The 22,315-nt window shown below is 42.2% G+C and overlaps 2 protein-coding genes across 8 annotated transcripts in view; both read right to left on the bottom strand.

Moving 5' to 3' along the window:
* The window catches only part of arhgef10la (Rho guanine nucleotide exchange factor (GEF) 10-like a), a 129,985-nt gene extending 126,152 nt beyond the window's left edge, over nucleotides 1-3,833 (bottom strand). For all 3 annotated transcript variants that reach the window (XM_028576213.1, XM_028576215.1, XM_028576214.1), the window contains exon 1: nucleotides 3,336-3,833. The gene's annotated coding sequence lies outside the window, so the exon portion shown is untranslated. The remainder of the gene's footprint in view (nucleotides 1-3,335) is intronic.
* A 1,688-nt stretch (nucleotides 3,834-5,521) lies between these two features.
* The window catches only part of chd5 (chromodomain helicase DNA binding protein 5), a 50,021-nt gene continuing 33,227 nt past the window's right edge, over nucleotides 5,522-22,315 (bottom strand). For 2 of the 5 annotated variants that reach the window (XM_028575107.1, XM_028575111.1), the window contains exons 25-41: nucleotides 21,769-21,943; nucleotides 20,069-20,155; nucleotides 19,819-19,907; nucleotides 19,279-19,412; nucleotides 17,691-17,835; nucleotides 16,610-16,769; nucleotides 16,126-16,205; nucleotides 15,694-15,889; nucleotides 15,508-15,597; nucleotides 15,225-15,377; nucleotides 14,348-14,456; nucleotides 14,029-14,161; nucleotides 13,656-13,851; nucleotides 12,432-12,595; nucleotides 10,265-10,391; nucleotides 8,734-8,799; nucleotides 5,522-8,402 (exon numbers count right to left, since the gene is read on the bottom strand). In XM_028575107.1, the coding sequence (XP_028430908.1) occupies nucleotides 8,275-8,402; nucleotides 8,734-8,799; nucleotides 10,265-10,391; nucleotides 12,432-12,595; nucleotides 13,656-13,851; nucleotides 14,029-14,161; nucleotides 14,348-14,456; nucleotides 15,225-15,377; nucleotides 15,508-15,597; nucleotides 15,694-15,889; nucleotides 16,126-16,205; nucleotides 16,610-16,769; nucleotides 17,691-17,835; nucleotides 19,279-19,412; nucleotides 19,819-19,907; nucleotides 20,069-20,155; nucleotides 21,769-21,943 (2,232 nt within the window). In that variant the 3' untranslated portion in view covers nucleotides 5,522-8,274. Of the gene's footprint in view, nucleotides 8,403-8,577; nucleotides 8,662-8,733; nucleotides 8,800-10,264; nucleotides 10,392-12,431; nucleotides 12,596-13,655; nucleotides 13,852-14,028; nucleotides 14,162-14,347; nucleotides 14,457-15,224; nucleotides 15,378-15,507; nucleotides 15,598-15,693; nucleotides 15,890-16,125; nucleotides 16,206-16,609; nucleotides 16,770-17,690; nucleotides 17,836-19,278; nucleotides 19,413-19,818; nucleotides 19,908-20,068; nucleotides 20,156-21,768; nucleotides 21,944-22,315 lie in introns of all 5 variants that reach the window. The other 3 variants (XM_028575108.1, XM_028575110.1, XM_028575109.1) reach the window with 3 other exon arrangements.

The raw sequence follows: 22,315 nt of genomic DNA, 5'->3' as shown, positions 1-22,315 counted from the left end.
CCTGACACAGCGTTTGTTCCAGGGGAGATGGATCCGTGCGTCCCGCCTCCTGTGCGCCAGGGATGTCTTAGCCTCAGCAGCTACTATGCTAACTATACAGGTGAAAGTCCTGTGTTTTACCCATCCGTGGACTTCCGTCCTTTCATACTGCTCGCTACGGCGAAAAATTACACGTAATTTAGGTCAATGGCGGCCGTACGGCGTTGATAAACACGCTAAAAAGCGATTATGCGTGGCATACGAATTGGCGTGTCATACATACGCCACTTAATGAGATCAGTCTGGCCACTGAACATGCTCCTCTGTTTTACGTAGGTTGACCCACTCGTCACCACGGTCAGCAGGTGGAGCAGCAGCTACTTTAAAACTCTTAGCGTCACCAATTGCCGCAACAAGCATCAAAAAGTGTCATAGCTCAGCTGAACAGAAATGATACACAGATTTTTAAAATAAGTCTGACCTGCACTTTACGAGGACATTCTCTCAGATGTCCATCATTTAGAAATCCCAGAAAAAGATGCTCCTTACATCCATCAACCAAATCAATTAATGAATTTTATTTGTGACATGAAAACGTGCAAGGTAGAGTTCCAGTTATCCCATCAGCTCCTTCTGCACGATTCATCATAAAAACAGAACGTGGCGGTCAGATCGGCACACAGAAAAAGATGGTCCTGCTAGCTTGAGCTCATCTTCTCCATCTTTTTCTCCTCGTTTACTCAGATGTTTACATTTTATAACTTCACTGACCAGAGTCGGCCGGAGGTTAGCAGAAGGTTAGCAGAGTCAGCGGAAGACTGGAGAGTCAAGTTGATTTCCCCATCCTGATGAGTGACTCATAGCCACGTGCCATCACCGTCCAACGTCAACCACATAGAGCACGACTAATATTTTTAAAATGTACAACTCGGCATAAATTTTTGCAGAGCTGACAAGAGAGGCGGCTGGAGATTTTGTGCCTCACATGGAACAATAACCAGGATCTAGCCTCAGAATCAACATGTTTTGGGGTTTTCTTCGGTGTCAAAGTAATCCAGAGATAATTGTACATGGATATGTTGCATATAGGGACAAATATAGGCGGACAAGTTGTACCTCACAGTGTGACACGAATGACGGGAGATGTTAGGGGGGGTCTCAGTTGTCTTAATTTTGTCTGGAGAGGGCCCAATATCAGACTTTGAAAACCCTGCCCTGATGCAACAAATAGTTAAACGCTCCCTGTCTGGTATTTGTCCACGCCTTTCAAACTGCACACTTCCAGGTTCCAACCCCAAGCCGACATGTCATCATGGTTATTTTGAAAGAATCTCAGACTTGACACAGCTTCTCCAGAGCCACAGAATAATTGTAATAAAACTGGTTTGACTGGCTTAGTTATCCCCATGATGAATGAAGTCACCTTTAGTGTGAAATCTGTTGAATGCCTCTTTTATATATTATAGTGCACAGGTGATGCTTTTTTCTGCTGTTTCTTTACATAAAGGGTAAGCTGACCAACAGGCCAATGTATTAAACATCTGTCTTACTTTGTCTTTTTAATAAACTGCCTCACTTTCAAAATCCAGCGTTTGCCCCTGGCTCAATAACTTTAAGATTTCACCAACACTAGGATCGAATATTTTGCAGAAAGTCACATTCGAAGTGTTGATTTTAGTTTTTTGGATGATCCTGTACAACAGGCGTGTTACTGTTGATAATTTGCGTAGTAAAGACTAAGCCGAAAGTGTCCTAATTGAAACGGTGAATCTAGTTTCCATTTAAAGTCAAAGCTCCAGGATGAAGTTTCCTACGAGTTCTGAGAAGACACGATCTATCTCCTCCAAATTCAGCCTCATCTTGGGCGATGGTATCACCACAAGTACAACAGCTGAGACACAACACAGAGTACCCAACAACAACAACAACAACAACAGTCATTTGAACTACACTTACGCATATCTAAAATGTCAGCTGTAAAACGGTCTCTGGCAATTCAGTTTTTGGCAACGTGCGGTGACCAAACTTGTACTCCTACGGCCAGTTGACATCAGTCAATGGGTTTGTCTGATGTTAGCTATTGTAGAGCCACAGGTAGCAAGGCCTGCTCCCACTTTTATCAGTGCAAAAGAGGAGTGGCTGCCCCTTTCGATGTGCCAGTCAAATCAGATATCACCCATGAAAATAGAATCCAGTAAAGTGGCCTTGGCTTTGAAATCTGCGGCTTTGAATTTGAAGTCATGTTTGGGTGGCATCATGCGAGCGTGACAACAAAATAATGTAGCTAAGCCTCAACTTACAAACACCCCTGAATATCTCCTTTTAGATAATGATCGGACCTTCCTAAAGGGATGTATTGTATCAGTGTGTAATGCAGTACACCTTTAAACATGTGGCAGGCGTGTCACCACTATCAAATGACTGATTGTGTGCTTGAGCGCCAAGGCCTCGCATGTGTACATATGACTGTGTGAGTGCAAGTTGTTGTATGGGTGAATGTGTGGCTCCCATTGATAGTGAAGTCTTTGTGGTAGTTTCAGGCCATGCGTGCATGCATGGATTGTTAATGACTGTTGGAAGTGCTGGAATGTGAACAAAAATCTGATACAGTGAGTCCATGCAGTTTCCTAAAAAATAAATTATAAAAAAGAAAAGAAAAAAAGGCACTTAGACATCCGGCAAGTGAAGCAGAAACAGTGCCCTAGCTCAAAATGCAAATTACTTGGTCAGAGGTCCCTTAGCACCCCCCGCCTCAACCCTCTCCTCCCTGTCTCCCCTCTTTATTCTGCTCAGAGTATAGAGGCTGCGTGAAATCCATCCTGGGAGGGGCTATTGTACTCCGGGAAGCAACCGTCGAACTGGAATGGTTAAGGCCTGGCCCGGGCTCTTTTTATAGCCTGAGGCTGTGAGAAAACAGCCGGCCAGAGGTGTGGGATCTGGGACGAGCCGCCAATCTCTCGCTCATCCTTCCTGGTGTCTGTCTCAGGAACTGCTGCTATCACAACAAGGCCCCGCCGGCTCTCTGAGGCAGGCTATGGTTTAATCGTCCATGGTGGTGTGTGTGTGTACTCTGCCAAAAGGCCCACACGGGTATCTGCCGTTCCCATCCTCTCCTCCTCCACGTTTCCCCTTGCCCTCTCAGCTGCTCCTGTGTGGCTGTTGGGACTGAGACAGAGAAGCACAAACCAGCACACCCACCCACCATCTCCACTCCATCAATAGCCCCCTTTGGACAAAGCTGGCTGCCTTTGCAACATGCTAGCCATGCTGAGAGTGAGGAGGGAGAAAGAGGAGAGACAGAACGGAAGGAAGGAAGAAAGGAAAGAGGGAAAGTGCTTAATATATACGTCTCTCACCTCCTTGTCTTCAGTAGTATGTCCTCCAAGAAGCTCCAGGCGCACCCTGGTGACACTTTAATCCTGGTAGCCTCCCATAAACTCTCAGTTGTTACCACGCTTCCGGGTCCAGCACAGGCATCTCTGTGGTCCCCTGCTAGGGCTGCAAGTGGCTGAAAAACAGATTGGAATTCTCCTGTTCTGTTTACTTTCCCACAACTTCTCCCCTGCACGTTTGCACTAGCAGCTCTAGATGAGCTAACCCTCTTTGATCCCTCCCCCTCTCTCTCTCTCTCTCTCTCTACCTCGCCTCTCTGGTTGTGTTCCTTCCTCTATCTCCCCTCTCTGTCCCTCTCTTTTTTAGATGGGTCCTTTTCCCCACTCAGCCCCTCCAGTCTCATTCTGTCCTTTCTTTGGTCTTCTCCCTCCTCCCACTCTCCAGACCCCTGCTGCTGCCCCAGACAACAGCACAAAGCAGGGGGGGGGCTCTCAGACACAACCGACCAATGGCAGAGTGGCAAAGTCAAGCATGCGGCCAATGAAAAGCCTAGGGGGCCGCATGTGTACCAATCAGGGGATTTCTACAGAAGAAGTGGGTTGGACAAACGGAATTAGCGGCAATGCTGTCTGAAAAACACTTCCGTGTGGGACTGAAGTTCACACTGTACCGGAGTCAGCTGAATGAATTTCTCTTTAATGGCTGAGATTTAGGAAGAAAAGGTGGTAACTGATGTCTGGTCATCAACACGAAGGAGATTTGAAGGGAGCAGCCAAAGGAAAAAAAGGAATTGGAGCAATACATCTGACACATTCCATAAGAATTTAAAAAATGATACTTTGTTACAAAATAATATTTCACGTAAGAAGTATTTTGTATCAAAAATATAAGCACTGACTGTTGTAAGAAGCTTTAATGAAAATGTTGATGACGCAAGCATATGAAAAAGCATCAGAAGCGTTAGGTTGTTTTTTTTTTTTTTAATTCAACCTTTATTTATTCAGGACTTCTTTCAGATACATTACACACACACACACACACACACACAACCTGAACACATTGCACAATATGATATGACCAAGGACTCATAAAAGAAAAGAGTACTGTGTTCATTCAACACATACATTAAGCTACATAAAGTATTATATTATATATCTTATGATATAATGTATTGCATTCAGGAAATAATTCATGAGAATATTGAGAACTCTTAGAACATGGAGTAAATGTCTGAGTATAATGAATGAAACCTAAGAATATAGAATGAATATGCTGCACAAACTTCATGCCGTCATCATTTTGTTGATTATGTTAACTGTGTGTGTTTATGAGTGTCTGAAAATGAGCTGATACCGTTGTACTAAAAAACATTAAATAAGCACCCTGGTATCCAACTTGAAAAGAAATATAATGATAGGATTGCATTATGTTAAATTGCCAGTTTTACTGATGCAAAAATAGCAATTAAAGCACTCTCTAAAAGATGCTGCGGTTGAAAAAAAAAAAAAAAAAAAAAAAGTCTATTTACCATCCCTTTTAGTTTATTACTGTGGGCCATACTTTGGCCAAAGTAGTGATTTCATAATGCAATTGTTTCTGATCGGGTCACTTATTAAGTTACACAGCAGCTACCATGCAACTTTAACTTTATTGTGCCCAAGGGGAAATTTGTCTCACAGCCAGGTGAAAAACAAAACAAAGACTTAACATACCAAACTAATGAAATATAATAGAAAATATGTAAAGATATACGCTAAAAAACACTGAAGTTTGCATAAAACAATGTACATCAGGGACAGCAGAACATAAAACCTGGAGTACAGGCTGTGATTGGCTAATGTTACATTATCTTTAACAAATGAAGCATCGTCTGGTTTCAGTTTGAGAGTTTCTCAAACTTTCGTTCAGGATCTAAGTATTTCTTTATTCCTCTTTTGTCTTTAAAATCGTCTGCGACTACTCCATGAATGTCTTCTGTCTGCTATTTTTGTCCCTCCCTAACCACACCAGTGCTTCCGTTACTGCCTCTCACATTTACAGCAGTGCAGATTGTGGCGCTGGAAGAAGCTGCACAATGAACACAAGACTTATGTGTGAGGTCGAGTCAAGATGGTCAATTGCCTTTATTAAATCTGAAGCCCTCCTCAACTCAGTGATTCATTCATTCGTCTGCAGGCTAAACTACAAGGGAACGATCACACAATGTCACTGTTGTCCAGAAGATTTATTAAAACACATTGAACAAATACACAGAAATTCACTTTTTTTTTCATTCAATTTGCTATACAGCACAAATATCAGAACCATTACACTGCTTGGAGCTTGTTGTCTCTAAATGCTAGATACACCGCCGCCTCCCCAAAGTGAACCGCCATGACGCTTCACATGCTGTGCATTCACTGCAACAAAGGTGCCTTTAATCAGGGTCTTTTGGTAGCTTTTGAAGCCATGTTAATAAGCATGTACATACATTGTTAACATATTTATAGTATTAGACTGAAGCCTTTTTTTTCTAACAGACATTACATTCATGACTGACTTCAGTTTGATTGCATTTCATTGGAGTATCTTGTTTTTGACGTTGTCTCGCCGTCATCACTCCAGAGGGGGTGGGGGGGAAGGGACATGATTTTGATTAATGAGCACATACGGCACACTCTGCAGTTCTATGGCAACAGCATCCAGCAGACATTCATCTTTTGTTTTCCAGTTTGATACGTAAATCTGTATGAGATGGACTTTTCTCTGAAAAATCTTTCAAGTATTTACATGTTTCTGAGGTTCTATCTGTCAAGCAACCTAATACATGTCATGGTCAAGCAATGGATGGCATGGACAGAAACACAATGAACAATAACAGCACTGATAAACACTAACAAAGAGTAGCGCAAACGCTGATATGATGCACTTCAAGGTTCATTTCATGGTGCTTCAAAAATCCGTCCGATAAAGGGCTGAAACTGAATTTTAGTACTATGTTAAAGTGTGTTGAGTGAAAAGGGGTCAGAAGAGAGCACCTCCGGACAACCATTTGAAGTTGCAAAAGGAGAGTAAGAAAATACACTCACCAACACTGTACAACACTGCCTCTTCTTCTTTTAGATTAGTCCAATCACAATCGTCATCCCAACAAAGTCAAATAAGTGCTGTCAATGGCGATAATAATACAAACAGGTAATGCCACTGGTCTTTGGAAAAAGAAAGAAAAAGATAAATATGTCAACAACAATTTGCACTTTGAGTCCAAACATTCGAGCAAATGCCTTCATAGAAAAGGAATTACAGTAAGCTTGAATTTATAAAATATTGTTTGTCTTAGTGGACAGCCCACTTTAGCACATAATAGTAGTAGATGGAATGGACAAGATATGTAGCTAGACCATGCTAACGTGTCTTCACACCAGGTAAAGCAATAGTAGCACTCTCAAAGGAGCCCCAAAAAAATAACCACGGAGACTGGAAGTGAAGACATTATCTAAAGAGTAATGCTGTGCAACATTGGTCCTTAGAAGCTGATGTACAGAGAATATTCTGGCAAATGTAGGTTTGGACTGTGACACAACCAATTACAGTCTTCACCTGTGTGGAGGAAATACATTGCATCATACTGCATCATCTTTAATAATGGCATCTTATTTCACCTTAACATAAAGAGAAGCAAACAAAAGCTCATTTTGCGACAAATACTTAGTGACACTGCGCCATAAGCACATATGTTCTTATTCAGTTCTAACATTGAAAGGGAACTGGGCAAGTCCCTTGGATGTACGTAAGGGGGGGGGAATTTTTTTTGGGGGGAAGCCACTCTCCACTCAGGACTCTGTTCGCAGTTAGGCCTGAACATTAAAGCCCTGTATGTGGATGTAAACCAGATGAGTTCCTGTTTATAGTGCAGTCCCACTGGCCAAGGCCCCAGGGTTAAGCTCTACAGCCACTACTAACATTCAAATATAATAAGAATCACAAATATTGTACCATACACAGAAATACTTCTCTGAAATGCGTTAAAAAAATCATTTTTGCCACTCCTGCAGCTTTTTCTCCTCTGCTCGATCTTCATGTACAATGTCAAGCCAGGCTCCTGATTTCATCCGTGTATGTATACATATTCACTATGATTAGACCTATGTGAGGTAAAATAAACAGCAGTCTCTGAGTATATACAGTACAAGAAGCCAACCCTCACAGGTTACTGGTACTGCAGTCATGTGTATCTGCAGGTTTTGCGGAGATGACTTTCTCCAAATTACCAGTGGGTGGCAGTCTTTAGAGGATTCAGACAGACTGTGTCCAGCTACTGCATACATGATAATAGCTTTTTTGATGCTTTCAAATCAATACTTTATCCACTGGTTACTACATGAATGACAAAACACATATTCATTTGAAAGTAACAATAGTGGCCCCTCGGGAAAAAAACAATCTCCTATCAAACTATGACTGAAGGCATCTTTAACTCCTCTTCACAGGGAATACGTTCCAGTGGGGCACAGTCACAGTGTACAGAGTGAATAGGCAGATGGGTAAAATGCAGAATGAAAGAAGTCGAGGCCGGCGCGAACAAAACACACATTCCATGATTAGAATGAGCCCTAATCAAGAGAATCGCAAACTCTGTCATGCCAACTTGCTTGAGTTTCGCCCTATAGTGCTGAAAATAAAACTCCTTTCAGAAAAGCTGCATCATTTTCCTCGGCCCTCCCGCACAGGTTAACAAAAGCAAACATCTACTGAAATACGTCTATAAGATCCTTGAAAGATGAAAGTGCAATTGTTAAGATAGATACATCTGCATTAATCAAAAAAAGTGAATCGCCTCAGAGAGCTTGACTTTGTAGATTTTTAAGTCAGGAAGGAGCAGGAGAAAGAGGAGGATGTGACGGAAGAGATGGGCAGCTGTCATCCACACAGATTCCATCCCTGGGAGTTTCTGACCTCAGGTCAGTTTATTACAGAGCTGGCCTAGTCCTCAATACAGATGACATCACTAGGTTTGCCTGACTTGAGGTCAGGCGTAGCCACGTCTCTCAAGGAGTCAAGTGACTTCTTGTCCAGATGGCTTGTAGGGGGTGGAGGGCCATTCGAGGACACTAGAGAGGAAAGACACTTCATATTTTAGTGCTTCATTTTGACTAAATAAATATCTACTTTTTGTAGCATATTGTAGTGAGAATTATGACAATTAAAAAGCTTTTGATGCAGTGGTTTTTCAAACAGAACAAGCACAGTAACTTATTAAAAAACAAAAACTGAAAGTGAGCATACCCAAAATGACTGCAAACCCCCATTGTGTATGCAACTAAGGTAAGTAAGATAGGTCAAAGTTGAATAAGGACGTCGGTCTGTAAGCTGTGGTAGATGGGACAGTTTGGAAGAGAAAACAAAGGAATTGAAATTATTACTCAAATACGTTTAACTCACCCGGGGGTTCGTATAAAACATGCATGATCGTCTGAATGCATGTTTTTTTTTTTTTATCTGCCGTCTCTGTGGGTGTGATACCACAGATAATGTTTTAGATGGTGTCGCGTTCCAGATTGCAACAATGAACTTGGTAAAGAAAATCTAATTATTAGAAAGAGTAATGATCAAAATAAGACCTAAGCTGTCATAAACCAGAATGATCCTTTAAATTCATTGCACCTCCAACACAGTCTCACTCCCAGCGCGTCAAAAAACGATGCATGGTCCGGTGCGTTAGTTACTGAAGCAAAAAGTCTCCTTCAGCATCTCAGTCAGACGCAGGGGGCTTTCAACTTAAACCAATGTAATCCTATTCGCGGCGATATTTTACGCTCCGGGTACCCCTTTTGGCGCCCATTTTTCAACGCGCATGGTCGGGACTCTTGGCGTCACTTTTTAACGCTCTGGATCGGGACTGATTTGGTTTCATATTTCAAAGTGCAGGGTAAAACCACTTAGTTATTGTTATGGTTGTCTCACATTGCCAGACCTTCCTCCACAGCGCCGCGGAGGAGGGTCTGGCTAGTCCATTGCTGTTTCTTTAAACCAATCACAATCGTCACGTCCGGCGCTAAGCGCCAGACGGAGCCACGGTGCCGCTGCAAAATAGCCTCGGGAAGGAACTTGTTTTGGTGGAGCATGTGTACGTTCAAAAGTTGTTTTAGTCGTACAACAGAAAACTCAGATTGGACAGATAGTCTAGCTAGCTGTCTGGATCTACCCTGCAGAGATCTGAGGAGCAGTTAACCGTAGTCCTCATTAATCCACCGTTTAAAATCACAACACAAAGAAAGCAGAAGGAAACAGACATCCAGCCGGCACCACCAGATCAATCCCGGGAGTGGAACGTCGTGGATATAGACTATGGTTAGGGAACGATTGTTGGTGGGGTCAAAACATGTACGTGTAAGTGACACGTGGGACAACAACAGTACACAAACCTCAGCCTCCTGGGGGGAAGGCTGTGTTGTTTGACCCATCTACCAACCCAACCTGCCTCCTTACGCAGATTTTTCGGTCTTTCATACTACTCGCTACCGTACATACTGAATCATCTTACAGCGCCGCGGTTGAGCTTCTGCTGCTCTGCCCGTTGCGTTCCATACAGACGCTAAAGGGGGATTTTTGGCGTCGGTATCTGACGCTGAGAGCCACTGACCAAGCGTCAGTAGGTGACGAGATGGGAGTGAGAACGGGTTGGCACCTCACATCGAATTCAATTTAGCAACCATCCAAAAAAGTTAGCGGAGTGACCTCATCTATTACACAAATTGGCATGTGTTGTACACTGGAATACATGTCAAATTCAGATTTAGTAATCGTGTGCCATACATGGAAATGTCTTCTTTGACAAAAACGATTGATTTATATCAGTCTATTGACAGCTTAATTTCAGTTAGCAAATAATGTAAGTTGCATGAACAACCTCCAGTCGCACCTGTTCTACCTATCTACTGTACAACATCCTACTATAAATGTGGATCCATACCGCTGATGTAGGGTCCCAGAGGCATCTGACTGTAGTTGACCATGGGCTGTCCACCCGGTCCTCTGAATCCTCCACCAAAGCTGCTGCTGTACATCTGGGAGCAGCCAAACCCACCCTGGCTAAAAGGCTGAGAAACAAACTTTAGTTATCCTGCTGCATGTTACAACTTTACACGACTCCTATTTCGATGATAACAAGAGAGGGAAGCTGTCTATATTTAAAGTGACACGGCACGTATTCATTCTTCCACGCAACTTTCAGCGGGTTTGAAAAGCTTTTTTCCTACTGTAGGAAAGCAAGCAAATAAAAATAACAAAGGAGAGCAAGTTAGATTGCCGGCTGTTACCCTGGTGACGACAAGAGTTGGCATAGCAACCCAAAAAGCACAGTCAGAATGCATGACCAATCCCGTTGCTTGGCTGAAATGATCTCTTGCACAACAGCGAACAAAACACACACACACACACACTTACACTTACACACACACACACTTACACTTACACACACACACTCAACTCTGGTGAACAGGTGTAGGAGAGATGAAAGCTAATACAGCCTTTGTTAAATCCTCTGGGACTGAACCGTGGAGCTCAGTGATGAAAGTAAACAACTTAAGGGAGACTTTTCATTACACCTGGGGAAAGTCTTCCATGGGGGATAGGGAGTTGGAGTCTCCACAGGTTTTTGGAGGAATAATGTGGTTGCTGAGTCGTGACTACAGAACACTTCAAAGTTTTTGGGCCATAGCCTTTTATTTCTAAAATGTACTCAGCCCTGCCGCACACTTTAGTGAGCCTTGTTTCCAGTGGTGGAATGTAACTAAGTAACATTTACTCAAGTACTGTACTTAAGTACACATTTGAGGTACTTGTGCTTTACTTGAGTCCTTTCTTTTCATTCTACATCTACTCCGCTAAATTTCAGAGAGAAATATTGTACTTTTTTACTCCACTACATTCATCTGACAGCTTTAGTTACTAATTACTTTACAAATTAAGATTTTTGCACACAAAACACATGCAGGTTATAAAAAACCAACAATATACAGGCCTAGGCCTATGATTAGCTGACACTTAGTTGATTGACAGAACTATTTGGATTGTTTCCAGTTTCTAAAATGTGAGTATCAGTTTTCCTGATGATACATACATACTTTTACTTAAGTAACATTTTCAATGCAGGACTTTTACTTGTAACAGAATATGTTTACAGTGTGGTATTAGAACTTTTATTTAAGTAAAGGATCTGAATACTTCCTCCACCACTGCTTGTTTCCACAGCAGTCTCCACTGCATAGTAACACACCATGTCCTAAGCATTAATGCCTCATTTCCATTGCATTGTTTGGTTCCTTTTGACTAACGTTTGGTACTATGTACTTTTCTCTATTTTGTTTTCCACTGCAGATAGTACCCCCTCAGTGTAGTCGGGATTCCTAACTGACCTCCATAGTGACGCTGTGTAAAACTGCTGTGACATCATCTTCAACGTGACACTCGCTGGATCCTTTCAATTGTACGTAGTTGCGTAGTGTGCGGTGTAGTGTACACGTAGTGTGCGGCGTAGTGTGCGGCGTAGTGTGCGGCGTAGTGTGGGCCGTAGTTTTGTGGTCTGACTTTTTTTTTTTTAATCTGGGTCAAGTGAATAAAACAATTGTGGTTGCTATGGTAGTTTGGCTGTTTTAAAATGGCGGGTTTGTACAGGATGTCCCGTGTCGCGGTAGTGACGGTTCTCTCTGACCAATCAGTAGCCTGCCGTGTTTTGACTCCACCTTCTAGTATCGGCTCAACTCGGTTGGAACCTCGACTGAATTGGTACCAAAAAAAAGTACCAGGTATCAGGTACTATCCACAACTTTCGCCTATGGAAAAACCGAAAAAGAGCAAGTCGAGTTGATTAGAGCCGTGCCGTACCATGCAGTGGAAATGTGGCATTAGGAAAGAGACTAGTCATTCTTATCAAGACAACAGTAAAAAGACTTCTCCGTCTTCTAGTGCTAAAAATCTTTAAACAAATGGGTTCAGATAGCCTACTCTTTTTTATTAAGGAAATCAATCAGACAAGAATTTCTTGTATTGACATGTTTTTGCTACTGAAGAATGGATTGCTTGTTATAAGAGTTTTCTGAAGCCACCCTGACCTTCTTGCTCGCTGTGTCTCGTCTCACCTGCTGTGGTGGAGGCTCGCTCCCTCGGCTGGTGAGGCGGCTCAGGATGCTCCTCTCAGACATCTGCAGACGGGCCGACACCGGCGGTATCCTGGACAGCATGTTGGGCAGCCGCGTCACATCAGCTTTCATGTCACTCAGAAGTTCCTCCAGCTGGTTCAGCACTGTAGGAAATCACACACACACACACACACACATATACACACAATCAGAAAAAGTGGTCTTAATAATGTTAAAACTCATTTTATCTCACATGTAGTATCACTTAGTGAGGAAACGAGAAACCGTATGAAAATGTTTATTTAAATCCTATGTAAAAAAAAAAAAAAAAAAAAAAAAAAGAGTGTAAATAACTACAAATCATTAAAATGAATTGTGCGATCCAGGGCCTTAAATTACTGTAACAACTGCCAAGAACTAAATGCCATAATTGTTTTTCACTGACAGATAAATCAATAAGGGTCGCAGACAACAACATTTTCAAAAGCTAACATTGCAACCCTTTTGTACAGTTGTTGGTCTTGGGCTATTCCCAAATGTTCCTCCTGCTAATCACTGTAAGCAGGTTTTGACAGTGAGTCAAATTAAAAGAATAAAAAAGCCACTGTGTCAAACAGGATCTTTACTGGCTGCCTGTTAGATGCTCTACACATATGAGTGGTGTGGAAACATCTTAAAGCCCTTCCATTTACTGTCTGGATAGATGGATACAACTGCAAATGAAATCAAGTTGTTTTAAGACAGTTCTACATAATTTGTACAATTGTCTGTATCTTGAAACAAGAAACAGTGTGGCAGGTTAACTGCCTTAGGATAAAAAAAAATAAATTAAGACCATTTGCATTAGAAAGGGGTTGAAATAGTCTTAGCGCACAAACACAAAATCGTATTCTAATGGAGCAGCATATGAAAAGACACCAAAAGAAAGAATATTTAGTACTTGATGAAATGTGTTTTTTGAATGTATTCATTTCGAAATTATGATAATTATAGGGGGATTTTAAGAGATTAAAAAAGTGCCCTTGCGTCTTGAATGAATGTTCCATGCACAACCTGATTTTATTCACAGCACAGCACAGATAACCGGTGGGCTAACTTTGCCCTGTAAATGTCATTTGTGCAGGATTTCTTTTTTTTTTTGTTCCCAGTTTACCAGCCTTTGGCAGGTGAGGCAGGAATTCTGACAATTACGACTGTTGCTATTTTCGAAACAGGCCCGCAGACCTTTGTGCAGCACGGCATTGGCAGGCTTGTTCCCGGCCAGGGACTCTTTGGACAGGTGCTGGTGGGACTCTGCCAGACATTCCACCTCAGTGAAGCGAGTGTTGAGAGCCATGGCCGGGTGACTGGGATCCTGGGTCATATTCAGGTAGGCTGCCCGCCTCAACTGCTCCTCAATCACCAGAGCCTGCTCCAACAACTACAGAGAGACAGAGAGAGAGAGTGTGTGTGTATGAAGCACAGAAGTGACAGGCAGAGGGAGATACAATTTGCGAGACCGCATGTTTCAATTTGCATTCAGATATAACAAATCCTTTAATCCTTGAATTATTTCAGCCTTCAGTGGTTATTTTTAATTATAAAGACTCTTGATTGCCTTAAAGCGGCGAGCCAGGAACTTGTTCTTCATCTCTAGGTAGTTGCCCTTATGCATCTCAGTCTTGAAGGGCTCGTTCAGAATAGCGTAACGTGGGTCATTCTGAATGTCCTGCCAGCGAGCATAGCCATGACTGAGATAGATTCCCGGTCAAGGAAAAGAAATGCAGAGCCTCATAAACTTCTTCAGGTTCGTGGAAAACGTAGTTTTCTATCACTTCTCACAGTTTGTAAATATCAAACCCCCCCTCCAGGTCATAAGTAATTACATTACTTTGCCAGATGCTGAGCTTCTCGCTTCTACATCTGGAAAAGGATACGTAACAATGCCAGCTAGAAGCCAGTAGTCATGGCGACGGTGCCAGATGTCATGCATCTTTCCAGAAGACAGCGCCGCCCGCTCTTCGGTTTGCCAGAGGGTGTGCAACTCTGATGGCGAAAGTATAAAGACAAACAAAACAAAAAAGTTTTCGCAAGAATAAAAAGTAACATTCAAGATGCTGCCGGCACATAACCAGGAGTACGAGCAGAATTAACAACACAAACAAGATTCATAAGCAAACAAAGCTGTTTCATTGTGGCACCTGAAATACACAACCTGTAGTGAGTCACAGGAGAACAGAGAGAGGAGGTAAATACCCAAACACAACATGCAGACGTGAGCAAGTTCCTCCACATATTTAAAAAAAAAGAATTGGACCGTGTACGAGCAAAAAACAACTAGCTGGAAATAAGAGAGTTCAAAAAGAAATCCCTTGACAGTGCAAAAAGTGCCCACGATGCTAAATTGATTGGCATAAATAACATATAGTTTCAACAGCTATGGTTTATTTTCTGTCTCACACATACAGTACAGTGTTGTACAATATTGCTGCAAGTATGTAATATTCATTATGTTAATAGTACGTATGTTTGTAGTTAAAGATGTAAAGGTATGGACATTTCAAAAAGGGTAAGACCCGAAAAGCATTTAGCTTCCTCTTACTCCCTTTCGGACAAGAGTATTTATTTATTTATTTGCTTATTCTTGCTTTTCTTTTTTCATATTAAAATACTTCTGTGTCTTGTATATTAGGTTTTTTGTTTATTCTTTTGTACGTTGAACTATTCGTATATAACTTCATATGCATTAAGTAGTCTTCTTTGGCCAATGCCCGGTTCATTTAGGATCAAAACACGAGTCTGACTTGTTCTTACCTGTGAAACCTCCGTCAGCGATATTAAACATGAACTTGACTTTGTATCCATTTTTGTCCTCTTTCCTGCTCTCATCCATGTCATCCAAAGTGTCTTTGTCTCCATTCAATCGACCCTCCGATGCATCCTCACTCTTCATATCATCTGCAATGGCTACATAAATAGACAGAACCATCTCTTAAAAGAAATGTCTCAATAAAAGGACTGCCACTGAAGATTCCTTTTCGTTTCAAAAAGCAGAGCTAATGTACTGGTGTGAGTCAAGGATTCACAGCATGCATACCTGGCTTATTTTCCTTGTCTTCAGTTTTTGCCAGAGGAGAATCCGTATCTCCCTTTTCTGAGGACTTCTCTGTATCTTTGCAGGGCTCCACTGTGGATAACAACAACAACAAAGACCCAATTAAATAAAGTACAACCTTGCAGGGAAAAAAAGAAGAATTGCAGCACATCATCATGCACCACTCACAGTTAGGTGAGGTTTGACTGGATGATAGCTCTGACAGCTTCAAAGCGGACTCTTTTGGGTTGGCAGATGGCTCTGTTTTTGCAGAGGGCGACTCGGTTCTGTCCCTCTCATCTCCTGTTTTCTCCTCTGAGCTGGCCTTGCTCTCCTCGCTGTCAGCTACCTTCTCTGGTACAGATGCTGGCTCTGCACTGGAAGACTGCCGAGGGAAAATAACACACAGGGCAACAGGAGGAGGAGGAGGAGGAGGAGGGAGAAAGAAGGGTAGAGGGCAGAGAGAGACAAGTTAAAAGGTGTCTAAGTTTGACAGACGCGTCTTCTGAAGATGATAAGACGAGTGTGGTCAAAGTGCGATGAACCATGAGAAGATGGACAAGACAATAAAGGGGGAACAGAATGACAGTGATGGATAGTGGAAGGGAAAAAAGGACTCACTTCCTGCTCTGACAGTTTCTTGCTATCTTGCTCTGCGGTCTCCTTGTCTTCAGCGGTACCCGAGAGAGACTCATTCTTCTCTACAATCCAGAAAACAACAACAACTCAAACTCTTTTCTTTTTTTTTTTTTTAGGAAAAAACTTGTTCTGAGCATTCATTTTACATGACAGATAAAAAAAAAAAAAAATCATGACAAGCACAGACACTTTGTTCTAGAGCTATGATCGGGCCCCAAAAAAAATCAGGCCCGACCCTACATGAACCTGCGTGGTTTCTGTCCCAGATATCCAGAAGATGGCAGTCACACACAGCAGGACACAGCCCTTACATTTTTCATGACATAACTGATACACACTGATACCCGTTTTAAGCCCGGGGTGGAGTGTTTTTTTTGGGAGAAATTACAGCCCATCCCGAACACGGAAGGTTGGGTCGAGTCCAATCTGGTTCGGGCAGAGAATCAAAGCTCTACTTTGTTCTGACCTGAGGGGACGGGAGTGCCAGGCTGTGTAGCAACAGGGCTGGCTGGCACAGGGGTGTTGGGATCAGAAGATAAACTCTCAGTCAGCTTCTTCAGTTCCATGCCGATGGGAATCAGATCCGGAGAACTCAGCTTTCCATTTACATGCTCAAACTCTTGCACCTACAAATAAAAGACAATTGGCTCAACTGTAATAAAAAGGAAAATCCTACACTTACATGGGACGGCTCCTTTCCTCAAATATGTGGCATACTGAACCAGTAGTTTTGTTATAATTTGTCCGTGTCATTGTAACAAATGTATTTGTCGGGGACCGTGTGAAAAAAACATGAATTAAACACATTAATCTCACACTTATAGGGAGAAATTGTACCAGATTTAGCTAACTACTAATGCATTTCCATCTGCAGTCCCTGAGCAGGTAGAAACACACACTAATAGTAATACCATAATGCAATCAATACAAATGCAAGTTCAAAATATGATACGTACTTCGTGTTTACTTTGTAGAGATGAACATCACTAAATCAAAACTAATTGCACTAAGTCATACCTACATTTACAAAGGATTGGCAGGTAGGTTTAATATATCGTTTAGCCCCCTAAAACTGCAGCCACCTTTTTGGAACTCTACAGCTTACTTCCTGTTTACATAGTTAACTGCTTTTGATTGGACAGTGCAACAAATGTTTCAGAGCAACCAATTTACACATTACTAAAGTCTTTACTAGCTAAGATATTTCTGAAGTTTTAATGGTGCAACCAGATTAGGTAAATCCCCAGTTTGAAGTTAGAAGTCACTAAAAAACTACACATAAAGCTGAGGAGCTCAAAATCCAGAAACCATTTGTTAGTCTATGCCCTTACCCCGGTGTAGACATGGCAAACAAAGCCAACAAAACATCCAAATTTGTGGTTTGTAACGTTATGATGTGTAAAAAAACCAGTACCCAAAAAGTTTGTTTTCCTCTTGCCCGCATTCGGCTCTGCCTGAAGACTTTGACCTACTTTCTCTAATCCCACAGTGCTCCAGCAGAACTTGTTATTCTGTGTTAAAGACGTCTTTGGTTGAATAACCGGTACCTTTTTCCTGACAAGGGACATGACTCCGATCCTGGTGAGAACATGCTGACGAGACAGTCCCTCACGTGGGACGCCGTCAGCAAAGGTCTCTGCTCCGTCGGCCCCTGGCTCACAGAGATGTCTCATGAACAGAGACACATAGGCCCTGGTGGAGAGAAAAAACACTTCACACTACACGTGACAAGAGGGATTCCCCTGTGGTTACCAGCACTAACACCATATTCTAAACAGCACTACTAGGAGAAGCACTTGTACTATCAGTAGCAGAGGTTTAAAGTATAAGAAGGATGTATGATGGCCGTAATAAATGATTGGTGTTTTTATTTTGGTTCTTTTTGGTTTTGTACGTGTTAAGGCTCTGACACACCAACCCAACGGCCGACCGTCGGCAGAACTGCCTCCCCGAGTTTGTCAAAAAAAATGCCTCGGATCACACTGAAGCGACGCCAACTTGAGCTCTACGTTCTGCGCGTGCGCGAGACGTAATACAATGCTAATTTTGTTGCTGTCGTTATGGCGTCTTGTTGTCTTCTGTCTGTACATTTTATCCTTCTTGCTGTTTCCTGTTGCTCTGGTCTCAAAACATCTCACCAAAGTACTTCAGTTGGCACTGGCACATTTACGATACTGTTGACTAAAGAGCACTGTCCTTATAAATAAATAAATTAAATTAAATGAAACACGGTGTTAAAGCTGATGATCACGGAAGGCTTGTATCATGTGGACGCGCCGCTAGTGTTGTTGTCATTACTTAGAATTCCTCATGGGGGCGGCAGAAACTACGCACTGTAGCTTTAAGAGTCATGGTATTAGTAATAGTCAGTATCAGAGATAGTAGTCGTAGAAGAACAAGAAGTACAATAATAGTAATTAAATAACATTAACAGCTGTAGTATTAGTAACTAGTGATGGTTTAATGAAGCCTCATGAAGCTTTGTGAACCATTTTCTTTATTTTCTAAGGCCACTAGACGGCACTGTCTGTTCAACGGGGTTGAAAGCACACTGAATTGCCATTCCTTGAGCCGTTTTCTTTAAACAAAGAGCGCCATCTCGTGGGCTCAAAAAATACATAAAATGGTTCATGAGTCTTTAATTTGGCCATCACTACTAGTATCCACTTAACACAGATGATAAGAAGTATAAATCCAGCTTCAGCATTAATGGCAGCAGCACCAGTACTTAGTACAAGTACTTGTATTGCATGATGGTAATCCTAGGAGTAATAGAAATACTGATGGTAGTCTTTGAGTGCGGATGATTTACTTAAAAATAACAAACACAACTCAGGGCTACTAGCTTTTTGAATCTCTATTAATGTAATATTTGGCTCTGGTGCTTTGTAAAGGGAAGTAACCCTGAAATTGGAAAGAGCAACCTTTGCAACTTGATATGAGTGTTCTGGAGCTTTGCCCTGGGCTAACCAATTAAATGTGAGGAGTGAATTAAATAGCCCAGAGCTACCTCCTAACTTGATGGCATGCAGGCCTTGGACTAAAAAGTGCACAGTGTGACAAGATAATTTTGGTTTAAACAAATAACAGTGCTTAGTCACTTAGCATCACAGTTTACGTATATTAGGTCCTTACCTGAACTCACGCTCACTCTTCCCTCTCAGGTCTCGAACCAGCCAATGGGAGTTGAAAGCATCCTGAGGAGGCATGCCCCAGCGCATGATGGCATTGAGGAAGGCTTTCCTCTGGCGAGCGTTGAACCCCAGAACCTTGTAATAAAAAAAAAGACAGAAAATGGTGCCAACGTATCTGACAGAGGAAAATGTGAGGTTCATGAGAAACAGGATGTATTTAAATGCATTACAGTACGGTAACTTATGCTGCTTGCTGTCGGTTTTATATTGTAAATGTGATAATGTATTGATCCTAATTCTGTCCTTGCCCTGTTCCACAGAGATTTGCTGCAGGGCAGTGATGCCTGCTGACATGTTGGGCTAACATTTGTTACAGAGCCAAATAGTGGCCACGTACCCCAAAAATGTCCACTATTAGCCACAATTTACAGAATGAAGAATTATCCCCTTGCCTACTATGTCAAGCTTCCAAATATATTACTGCAAACCAGGTATATACCTCCACTTCTGTGAATAAACCTACACACCCTGTAATTCATACCTCAATACTGCCCCCAACTCGTGCCAGTAAGGGTGGCAGAGGTTTGTCTTTCTCATTCTTCATCTGCCGACGAGACTGTCTGCGTCCACCTGCAACAAAATACAACCAAATGTTATAACAACCTATGTCCAGTGTCTTACCATGGGCACAGTTTGTGTGAAGAAGTATCTCAACTGAGTGTGTTGTACTGAAGTGTCACATCTAAAGTAATAGTTGTATCAGGGTAATGATGATTTATTGTACTGCCTACCTTCAGGCCTCTCCTCGAAATCTTCGTCCTCATCCTCGGACCCCACAGAGTACTCCGACTGATTGTCTGAAAGATCATCCTGCCACTCTGAGCCACACATCAAAGAGAAACAGTACATTGCATTCGCTTCTGTTGGTGGCCACCTGGGGGCGCCATGGCACTGCAGATTACTACAGACCACTACAGCTTGGCATGCACATATTGTACCACTTCTGTCCTCTGGGAGTGAGGTGAGAGTTGACTACTCTGCCAGACAATCACTTTAAACGTAGAGTGTACTCGGAGCTGTGATGGGCTTTGAAATCTTTACACTCTCTCAGGCAACTCTCTGTTGAACTGTGGCAATCGGGACCTTGATGCCACTCTTAATAAAACAACTACAGGATACGTGTTGCTGCAATGGCCTAGAAACGGTTGAACTATGAAAAAGAAGTGCTTCAAAACCCACTGAGAAGACTATATACATGCATGGGATACGAGGGAGCTTTAGGCCAGTATAACACACTCTGTGGCAGATTTTAATGCAGGTCAACAGCTCTTGTCGAGACTTTCAACCTAAGAGGATTTAATAAACATGAAGATTAATTTCTGTGCTGCCTGAACTGATACTCCAAATTATTCCGTGTTAAGATAATGCCACCTTGTTAACTCACTAATGGTGGCGAGCATGTGAAGCTAGCTCAGGCAGCAGCTTTGTTATTGAATTAGATGATTGGGTTGTTAGCTAGATATCAGAGTCGATCATATGTTACAACAAGAGCTGTTGACCGGCACTGAAGCCAGCAGAGAGGGCTTTACGCTGGTCTTCACAATATTATCATAAACCAAATACAGAAACATATCTAGTATAAACAGGGCTGTCTGACGGCAAGGTGAAAATATTCAAAATATAGCGTAATTTTTTTCATGTGGCAAAAATGCCGGCCCCGTCCACAGCAGTACATAGCTTAGCTTCAGTGTCGGACTCCTGCCTGCTTCTCCAAACTGGGGGCGTGCCGACCACCATCTACTGTAGGTAATGCACTAATTATGGAGAAGTACCTCATACAACCCATCAAAATATCAGAACTATCCCTTTAATCTTTAGGATGATCTGTTTAGATTTAGATGTGATTGATTAGAGGATGTGTTTTCATAATGGGCAACAGCTCTCAGAATGCCATTCAAAACAAAACATTTAGTATTGACCGATGGAGGCGGTAATACACCTTGCAGCAGCTAAACTGCTGGAATATACTGGAAAATCTTTTGAAGCAGAGTAGAAACAGATCCATACAAAAAAAGCCTGGATTAGACCCAATTAAGTGGTTTCTTTAGAAGCTAATGCCTCTTCTTTCTTAGAAATATGCTTCTGGCTCGCCTGCCACCTGTCCACAAGCCAGCTGATAAAATAATGGCTAACAAGGCAAAAAGCGTTTCTTCTCATATTCTGCATCCCATGTGCTCTTGTGTAATTCTGCTTATATTTCAATATGGGCAGGAATGCCAAATCCTGGCACCAACATGCAAGCATGTAAAAGGTACAACAATAGAACATGACTTTTGCTTCCAAAACGCAGCTAAGTAATAGTTTGGCTATGATAATATTAAAGGATAACACTTAAAAAATTTGTCTTGCTTAAGGCGTAATGCCAATCAACAAGCCCAGGCATGATAAGTCCTGATAGCCAAGCACCACGTGTCTGCTGACACTAGCCTACCTTGGTCCTCCTGGGTCGTATCGTTGTAGTTGACCTGCTTTCGGATGCGTTTGCCTTTGCCGAGGTTGCGGGCCAGATCCTCCTGCTGCTGCTCGTAGTGGTGGCGAAGGAGCTTTTCCCAGTAGTCTGGATCCACATTCTCCTCCTGCTTGATGATCTCCCGCTCCACCTCCTCCTGCACATGGGCACAAAGGCAAACCAAATGTTACTCCGATGTTTCAGAGTAAATATGGAGTGAAGATACAAAATAAATCACTGTATGTCTTCGGCAAAGGCAAAACTACTAATATACAAAAGAAACAATCATCCGAAAGAAGATCCTGTCACCTTTTTTAAATCCCAAACTCATTTGATGTTGATCCTAGTTGATCCTAAAGCTAAAATCAGGGGCACAAGGCATCGTGAACTAAATCATATTCCAACACAGTTTTTCTATCCAAATACAATGATGATCAGTTTTTCTGAAAACATATCAAACTAGTTGTACTTTGCATATCTGTGCATATGATGATGCTGTTCCAATGAATCAATTCCTCTGGTTTGAGTA

Source organism: Perca flavescens, chromosome 4 (genome assembly GCF_004354835.1).
Source record: "Perca flavescens isolate YP-PL-M2 chromosome 4, PFLA_1.0, whole genome shotgun sequence".
Taxonomy (NCBI): Eukaryota; Metazoa; Chordata; class Actinopteri; order Perciformes; family Percidae; genus Perca; species Perca flavescens.
The sequence above is the reverse complement of the archived record's forward strand: the minus strand, read 5'-3'. Positions and strand labels throughout refer to the sequence as shown.